Here is a 9,477-nt window from a genome sequence, read left to right on the forward strand (position 1 = left end):
AAGCATTGAGTGCAGTGGGTGCTGCCCACAGGGTGTCACCAGAGATTTGGGGACCAGGCTGCAGAGATCATTTCTTATTTTGGGGCAGGATCCTGCAGCACAGCAGTGAGTGGTGCTGCTGCAAGTACTTTTGGCAGAATTTGTCTTCCTGCAGCTCAGGGATGAAGAGCCCCAGCTCCTGTGGGTCGACACCCAAAGCTCAGTGCCTGCAGCAGAGCCACATGTTTTTTCTGTTCCTGTGAGCTGCTGAACTGAAGGGCTCTCCTCCCCCTGCAGGGCACCAGCAGAGCTCTGTGCTGCAGTGGCTGCTTTCCTGAGCCTGCTTGAAATGGGCAACACGTATTTTCAGCTAGGTATTTGAGCTACTTCAGATTGCTTCTGCCCCTGCTGAGGAGATTTGGACACATGCTCCTGCTGTCTCCCAAGTCCCCTTCTGTTTGCTGGTGTCAGCTCACAGCAGTTTGGCATCAAGAGCCTCCCCTCTACGCCCCCTCCTTGCCCTGGTGCTGCAGCCCTGACCTCCCCACAGCTCTCCCTGTGGCTGTGACTTCAGCAGGATGAGCCACTTCATTCCTGCTTTTGCCCATCATGCAAATCCAGGCCATAGTCCCATCCCTGGCTGCGTTTCTGCAGGAAGTTAATTTCTTTTTATGTCACTGTTCACTTTGGAGTCAGTGGCAAGCACAGCCTCTCCTTAGGGATTCCTTTTTCTCCCATTTCTCTTATTGATGCAGAACTGTCATGATCTCCCTGTTTGCTTTTCATCTGCTTTAACCTGAGATTTTTTTTTTTTTCCTCTGGCACTGGAGCAGCTGTGCAAGGCAGCTGCTGCTGCTCTGTCACATGCCATAAATGCTGTCATTTGGCCATGCATCCTTATGCACATGTGGACCTTGAGCTGCTCAGGAGAGCCAAAGGGATGCTTGCAGGCTTAATCACACATTCCAGCAAAGCAGGTCCTGGTATGAGGTGGAGAGCCAAGCTCACCAGTAAATAACTTGCCAGGCAGTTATTAGCTACCAAAATGTCTCTGTGCCGAGGGGCCAGAGGAACTTTAATCCTGGGTTTTGCTTTTGTTTGTGACCAAGAAACCAAGCTGCAGCACTCATGGATCTCTTTTTCTTTCTCTTTTTTTGTTTTTGTCTCCCATTACCTTGTGCTGTAGCCCCTAGACGGATAACATCTTTGGAAAAAGCCTATGCTGCCCTCAATGGTACGTAGCTCAGGTGGTGCATCGTAGATGGTAGCAGACAAGAAATGCTCTTGTGTTTCAATATGGGAATGAAAATGTCTAACCCCCCCAAATTTCAGGTATTGTTTTTTTTTCCCTGTGGTATGCAGAATTGAATGATACAGTGTTTTATTGTTGTTGTTAATCCTTTCTGCATCTCTAAGCACTGCTGCTGTAGTCCCTGAGCATTGCTGCCATCACTCCAGCCAAACCAACCTGCCATGTTCTTCTCATCTTCATCCATGTGTCCCAGCAATTAATTTGTTACAAATCCACTTGCCATTCATAAGGAGTGCTTCCATGGGTTTGAGTTGGGGTTGTTTTTGCTTTGCTTTAACACATTTCCATGGGTCAGGGTTGGTGAGTAGCCATGAAGGCTCCAGGGATGTAAGACAGACTGATGTACAGGAGTAAGGAAGAGCTGACCTGTGCCTGTGGCAGGGCATGGCATAGCTACAGCAGATCCAGCTTCAGTGCCACCAGCTGGGATTTTGGCTGTGGGTCTAGGGGTTAATTGCTGCTGCCACAAGTTTATAGCTCTGCTCTGAAAACATACATATGTTAAGCTAATTCAAACTGCATTTAAACCTGAATTACTGCAGAATAGCTTCAGTAAAGTCAGCAAATTTATTCTGGATTTACACAGGGGTATAACTGAATTGCAGCCATGGAAGCTGGAAGGGGAAAGACTCCTCTTAGGATTCAGGGCTGGAAGAGGAAAGACTCCTCTTAGGATTCAGGGCAGGCTGCTGTAAGGAGCCTGCCCTCAGCCTGCCAGCTGAGTATCTCTTTGATGAGCCTGGGGTTGCCTGCAGAAAGGATCTGAGCCATATTCTCAGTGAGATGTGTTGGGCAGTGAGTTTTCCTAAAGAAACAGGCTTCAGGACAAGTCTTTGGGTAACAGGAGGTTGTTACTCCAGGAGCAGTGGCTGAGCAGAGGACAGGCATCCCCTTGAGCAGTGTTTGAGGGTACAGGTCGGGGCATGGAAAGGAAGAAGGCTTCATTGGGTACTCTGCCCAACTATGCTGTGGCTTCACCACTGAGATCAAGGCTCTGCCCATGACATCATGAACACAGACAGAGCCATTATTTATCCAAGAGATGCCTCAGATTTGGTTTTGTGTGGTTTTTTTGAGTCACTAGAAGAATAAGCAGTGGTTTGGATTCTGTTGCCCAACAGCAGACACCTAAACCTCAGTTTTAATAATTACTAAAAGTAGCTTGGTGTCTCTCAAGGAAATGTTAAGCTCTGACAAATCCTATAGAAAAAAAGTAAGTAGTGCTTTAAAACTGTGACCACTTGTATGTAAATGCCTGTGGAGTGCAGAAGTGCTGACTTCAGGCAAGCAGAATTGGGGGGGAAAAAAATCAACTAGCTACTATTTTAATTACCAAAAAAAAAAAGCTAACACAGACCTGAAGCCAGCAGCATGGATAAACCTGCTTTATGGGAAGGATTCAGAAGCACTAGTTGCTTCCTTGATTTTCTTCTTCCTTCAGTTTACTCCCAGAGTTGATTAATTCCAAACCCAAATGGGTAAAGTCAAAGGGAGATGGAGATCCCTCTTGCCTGGGCACAGAGGGGTAAGTCCCTGGGAAGCAGTGCCACTGGCCAGAGGCTGCTTTTTGGCTTCACTGTTATGCATGCTCAGTTCCAGGATTTTCATGACATTTGTTTGTGTCCTTGAATGGGAATTTGGGAGTAGTGCCCACCTCAAGGTGGAAAAAACAAGATCCCTTGGGATCTTTTTTCTTGCACTTGGGTCATTTGGGGCAGGAGCAGAAAGGAAAGATCTGCTGCATTTTTCAGTCCCAGAGAATTAAATGAGTGAGAACACTGAATTTTGGTGTGTCTTTGTCTGCTACCATCTACACATCCATACGGGTACGTATATACAGCCCAGAAACTGAGCAGTGATGACAAGGAAGTCACAGGGGGAGCCCTCAGGGCTGTCCCCTCTGGTCCTCCATGGCCTCCAGAGTGGCACTGCAAGGCATCACTTAGAAACCTTCATCTGTTCTATTTATGTTTTGCTCCATGCCATTCAAGCTGCTTTGTTGCCATTTCTGGATTTGAAGCACAACTGGCCCCTGAGCAGAAAGTTCTTGGGTTGTTTTTGGTTTTGTTTTTGGGTTTGGTTTTTTGGTGGTTGTTTTGGTTTTTTGGAGGTTTTTTTTTGTTTTTGTGTGTGTGTGCAATATCCAGATGAAGCAATTGTTTTCCAGGTGGAGAAGAGGCTTTTTTGAGGCTGTACCCTGCAGTAGCAGGGTGCAGAGCTTTGAGGTTGCCAGCTTCTCTCCAGCACCCACAGCAGCAGAGTGGCTGAGATGTGGGATGGGATCTTTCTGCCTGGAGTGCTGAGCACTGAAATCAGTCCCATGCAGGGGACAGGGACTTGCAGTGGATTTTCACCTTGCATTTAAAACTAAACTTCCAGCCATATATTTGCTTGAAACCAAAACAAAAATCATATGATTGCTCAAAATAATATAAAATCATAATCATGTGATTGCACAAAATGAAACTGAATAGCTGCAGATTGGGGGGCAGAGGATGCCTTGATCCCTCATGCCAGGGTTTGCAGGGATCACCTTGATGCTGTAAAAGCCCACTGTGAATCGCTCTGGTGAGACCCCACCTGAAGCACAGCATCTGGCTGAGGCCTCCAGCACAACACCTGAACCTGCTGGAATGAGTCCAAAGGAGGCCACAAACCCAGCCAAGAGCTGGAGCACTCCTGCTCTGGAGCTGGGCTGGGACAGCTGGAAGTGTTCACCTGGAGAAGAAAAGGCTCCTGGGAGACCTTAGAGCCCCTTCCAGTGCCTAAAGAGGCTCCAGGAGAGCTGGAAAGGGACTTTGAGCAAGGGCCTGAACAATGTCTGCTGGCAGCCTCTGCCCCCAAAATGTCCTGAGCTGCCTGGTGCTGAGGGCTGCCTTCAAACCTCTTGGCTCAAAGCATTGACAGAAAGACTGTGATTAAATGTTGTTTGAGACACCTGAGGATGCCAATACTAAAGATGGGATTTGGGCAGCATCTCCCAGCACCTCTTTCTACCCTTTTGAGCCACCCTCCACCATCACCCGAGCCAGCACTTGCACAGAGCTCACCTTTACTGTGCCTGGCCATGGCAGAAACTTGGAACTGGATGGTCTTAGAAGGTCCTTTTTAAGCCAAACCATGCAGTGGTTCCATGATTTTTATCCAGTGGGTGGCAGTGCCTGCCTTGGGTGCAGGGAGGATCTTCTTTGGGAGGAGAGGAGGTTGGGAGCCCACCCCACTGAGCTGGCCCTGCACTGTGCATCCCAGCCTGCTGGCAGCTGCAGGGGTGACCACAGCAAGAGGCAGATAAGGTGTGTTCACTTGGTGCTTTGTACCTCTGGGGAAAAAAAGGCATTAAAGGGACAGGTTAGGGTTAGGGTCATTTGACCCTAGGTCAAAGATTAAGGTCATGACCCCAATGATTTGTCCTGGAGCCTCCTGAGGATGCTAAACAGATGAGTGTAAAAATCTACTGACTTAGGCACATTGTTTGACATGAGAGAATGGAAGAGAAACTGTTTAGCACAATGAGGATAACTAAAAAAGCTAGGAAAGCCAAGCTGATTATATGGCATATTATAAAACAATACTTCACTTAGGAGCTTAGCCAAAGAAGTGCTCTCTCATTCCTTGATGTCACTTGTGGGAGCATTCATGGCACTGAGGGCTTGAGTCTTCATTGCTTTGCATTTTTTCTAGCCATTTACAGCCCCACAAAGTAGATATAAAATGCTTTTAGCTGTGGCAGCACATGGCAAGTGGAGATCTGGCAGCATTTTAGAGCTGCTTTGCACAGCTCTGAAAGGTGTGGCAGGGTGCAAGCACAGAGCAGCCCCTCTGAGGTGTCCCCAGGCCATGCTGGGGCAGAGGGACAGAGATACTGTCCTGCATTGTGTCAGTGACATTGGTTTTCCAGGGGCTCAGAAGGAAACAAGTTAAGTTCTGTTCTTTCTTGCTTTTGCAGATGAGGATGATGCCAACAGGCTTGGAGAGAAGGTGATTCTGCGAGAGCAAGTGAAAGAGCTTTTCAATGAAAAATACGGTGAGTCCCTGCTTGTAGGCACCATAGGGTGAGGCTGGTTCTGCTGAGAGCAGCCACAGTTAAAATTATTTCCACAAAGGCCTCTATTTATAGCCCAAGCCCATGGCAGCTGCTGCAGCACAGATATTGTCCTGCTGCTCCATGTTACAGCCTGTCCCCAGGGATGTGCCTGTGTCTCACTCTTGGCAGGTGGGACCATTGCCTTCTTGTCCCCTTGGAGAGGGGAGGGGGTATGGCAAAATGCAGCACAGCATCAGGATTTGTTCAGTCTGATGTCAGCCTTTGGTGGGACAAACTCTCTGGGAGGAAAGCCAGAAATGTAGCTGTGCAGCCACTGACAGCTTCAGGTTTTGGGGCTGCAGAGATGCAAGGTGGGACCAGGCTCTTACAGTCAGAAACAGCACAGGAGTGAGGGATGTTCTCTGCTCCCCAGTGAGCAGGAAATGAAGGGGTACTCAGAGAGGTGAGCAGCAGGACAAGGAAGGGCTTTTAATGCAGCAAAGAATTAAACTGAGGTGTATCACTGCCGTAGGATGTTGTGGAGGCTAAAGAGATAAATTGAGTCAAGAAATGGGCAGGAGTAATGTGATGATGTGATGTGATGATGAGGATGGCTTTGATCTCCACCCCAATGACCCCCAGACCTGCTGATGTACAGAGGCAAGAGGAAATGGGCAAATCCCTTCCATTTCCCCTCTGTCCTGGGCTGTCTTGCATGCTGCTGCTGCTGGTCCAGCCATGGGCTTGGGCGAGTGGGGCAGTGTGTGTATTCTGAACTGACCTGAGGCTCCTGGCAGAATTCAGAATAGAGACTAACAGAGCAGACAATAAATTGGGCAGGTCCATGTAAAATGGCTGGGTGGGATGTGACTGCAACAAAGGTTGGGCACCTTAGCAGCCATGGCATCCCAGAGTCCCCCAGGGCTCTTGGTCCTTCAGTTGGTTGTTTCTGGAGCCCTGCAGGGTAAAGCTGTTGTGCTGTCCTCTGTTCTGCCATTACAGGAGAGGCTCTGGGCTTGAACAGGCCTGTCATGGTGCCCTATAAACTCATCAGGGACAGTCCTGACTCTGTGGAGGTGACGGGGCTGCCGGACGATATCCCGTTCAGAAACCCCAACACTTACGACATTCATCGGCTGGAGAAGATCCTGAAGGCACGGGAGAGCATCCGAATAGTGATTATAAACCAGCTCCAGTAAGTTTTCCCAGCTTTGTGGGGGAGGGATGTTTCTGTTTGTTAAGTGTTGTCCTTGCTCCTTCAGCCATAAGCAGAGCAACTCAGCATGAGGCCACCGGAGCCCCACATAGCTGTGGAGAACCTGCTCCATCCCTGGCATCCTCTGTCCTGTGCTGCAGGGAGGTCCCTGCCCATGGGTGGGCACAGTGAAGGGTTACAGGGCCAATTTGTCCCCTCTTTCTTGTGGGATTTGGGATGGTGATGCTGGGAAGGAATGTGACATAGGGGCTGGTAGCTTAGAGACCCAGCTGAGCTCTTTCAGGTTGCTTCTCTCCAGGATGCACTGGGGATGCTCCAAGTCCCCTGTCCACAGCAAGGGGTGTTGGGGAAGTCAGCTCAGGGTCAGGCTGTGTCCCAGCACAGGCAGGCACACAGGGTGAAGCCACTGACTCGTGCCTTGTCTCTTGCACAGGCCATTTGCTGAAATCTGCACCGAGGCCAAACAAACAGGTAAGGGAAGGGCTGGGACATAACTGTGGCTTTCCTGGCACTGTGGGAGAGAAAATGGGTGGGAGTTGTGAGGTGGGGTTTGAACTTCCCACATGGGGAGAAGATCCTACCTACCAAATTTAGGCTCAGCATCTGTTCCAGAGTAAACCAACCGCTTGGAGGAGTCCACTTCTGTGGGCTGTGGGAAGACTGGGCTGTTTGGGTCAAACTTTCAGTATCTTCTGGAGGATGTGATTATCCCTCTCCCATTAGCAATTTACTCACCATGAGCAATTTATTCCCTGGTTAAAGCCCTTGATTTGAGCCATCACTTAGCAGTTGAATTTCTAAGTCAACAAGGTTTTCTGTCATCACTGGGAAGGTGTTTCTCCCTCTGTCCCATCATTCTGAAAAATCTCAGTTTTAATCAAATGTGCCAGAATTAGCAGTCCTAGAGACAACTACAATCCTGTGTTTTATGAAAAGGGGTGGATGACTAGAGAAGGGAGATCTGGCGAGGCAGAGCGTGCCTGCAGTGTGAGCAAAGCTGGCAGCTCTGTGCCACTCCCGGGGCCAAGCCTGGGTCACCAGGGGCAGCACTGCAGGGGATGCTCTGTGGAGGGCAAGGTCAGAGTGGCAGGATGAGTCCCCACATTTAGGGACAACTCTCAGGGCTTGGACACCTCATGCCTTCCCTCTCTCCTTGCAGAGAAAGACATCAGTGTTCCCAAACGGAAGCGGAAGAGGATCTCCGAAGGGAACTCGGTATCTTCCTCTTCCTCTTCTTCCTCTTCCTCTTCTTCCAATATGGAGTCTACATCATCAACAAATCAGATCTCGCTTGTGGTAAAGCCTTCCAGATATTAGGGGGGTTACTGCCTACCTATCTTTCTGCTTCAGGATGCTGCTCTGTTCTCCTCGAGCTGTCACCACCTCCCTCCACCTGACAAACACTCTAAAGTATGATATAAAAAGGCACAAGCAGGTTTGGCAAAGGAGGAGGCACATCTGTGGGGCTGTCTTTTTCTGCAGGGTTTGTCTGGGGGAGGTCAGCAGAGCGAGCCTGACAGCCCCAGGGGCTCTCCTGCATTCCTGCAGTGTGCCTCAGGGTGCTCAGCTTAGTGGGTGCTGCATATGAGACAGGCTCAAGCAAACCCCTCCACCCTCCTGGGTTAAAGCACGAGTGCTGGTGACATCACCTCGGGCCTGTGGTGCCCCTCAGCACAACCTGGAGGTTCCCCACAGTCCAAGCTGTGCTGGGTATACCTCTAGCTCAGTTCTGGGAGCAATGCAGAGTTCTAGAATGCCACAAAACAGGAAAAATAGGAGATGAAGTCAGGGAGGTGCATACAACTGCGCTCCTTCAGGGCTTGGCTTCAGTTGAGGATGATACCAAATAAAATTTCCCAAAAATGCACAAGAGAAATAAAAACTTAACTTAAAAGGGGTTTTGTCAAGCTTGCTAATGGTGTTTTGGTTTGGGGTTGGTTCTTTTCTCTTACTTGGAAGGTGGGAGCAACAGCCAGTTGTTGGAACATGTCAGAGATTTGATGTATGCATGGTTTTGTGTTGTGTCCTAACGGAGACTTTTGCCTTCTTTTTCTCTCCCTCTCTTTCAGCAATGGCCCATGAACATGTACATGTTAGACTATGGTGGTCTAAACGTCCAGATCCCAGGACCTATTAACTATTAGACCTCAATATCAAATAAGAACCTCAAATGAAAGAAAAATAAATAAATGTAATTTATGTAAAAAGTGTATATTCCAATATGTATCGATGCCTTTTAGTTTTTCCAATGATTTTTACACTATATTCCTGCCATCAAGGCCTTTTTAAATAAAAATAAAAAGTGTTGCCTTGCTCTTAAAAGTACTTATTTTATTGCATATCATATTGATAAATAACATTTATAGGTAAGCATAAGGACAGAAGGGCACCCCTTGGACAGGCCTTGTTGGGCTTTGGCAGCTCAGTAAATCCTTAGTGTCATCAGTGCCTGAAGCCAAGAGGTCTGAAATGTTTTAATGCTTCATTTAATTTAGCTCAAATGTGTAAAAATTTATGTACAGAGCTGCCAGAGGAGTGGTACCAACCTGCAGTGGTGACAGAGGAGGGAGCCAGCCCTCCCAAGCATCAGCCACCTTCACCCATGAGTTCTGTTGGCTCTGAAGCCCAAGTGCATTTGGATTAAGGGGGAGGGAGGTTTCGGGCCCCCCAAGAAGTGAGATCCCCCCAAGCCCTCCTGTGTCAAGTCTCCTGCCATCCCAGACTTGGAAAAGCACAGAAAGATTGGATTATGTGCATTTAACTGGCATTTGAACCAGGAAAAATTTTCAGCCACTGAAATCCTTCACGATTTATGGTTTTATGGTTATCATTCTTTGATTTTATGGGAGGTGTTGATGCCTTTTGGGGAGGAAGCTCCCACAACAGAATTGTGGAATTGTTTAATCCCTAAGATTGAGTCCAACCATTAAGCCAGCACTGCCATGT

General features: G+C 48.4%; 1 protein-coding gene across 2 annotated transcripts in view; it reads left to right on the forward strand.

Moving 5' to 3' along the window:
• Window positions 1-8,696, forward strand: part of GTF2IRD1 (GTF2I repeat domain containing 1) — a 67,771-nt gene extending 59,075 nt beyond the window's left edge. The window contains exons 23-28 of one of the 2 annotated variants that reach the window (XM_084218973.1): window positions 1,166-1,213; window positions 5,238-5,315; window positions 6,318-6,510; window positions 6,965-7,002; window positions 7,691-7,827; window positions 8,601-8,696. In XM_084218973.1, the coding sequence (XP_084075099.1) occupies window positions 1,166-1,213; window positions 5,238-5,315; window positions 6,318-6,510; window positions 6,965-7,002; window positions 7,691-7,827; window positions 8,601-8,675 (569 nt within the window). In that variant the 3' untranslated portion in view covers window positions 8,676-8,696. The remainder of the gene's footprint in view (window positions 1-1,165; window positions 1,214-5,237; window positions 5,316-6,317; window positions 6,511-6,964; window positions 7,003-7,690; window positions 7,828-8,600) is intronic. The other variant, XM_084218974.1, reaches the window with a different exon arrangement.
• The last annotated feature ends 781 nt before the right edge of the window (window positions 8,697-9,477 follow it).

This window comes from Fringilla coelebs (assembly GCF_963513975.1).
Source record: "Fringilla coelebs genome assembly, chromosome: 20".
Taxonomy (NCBI): Eukaryota; Metazoa; Chordata; class Aves; order Passeriformes; family Fringillidae; genus Fringilla; species Fringilla coelebs.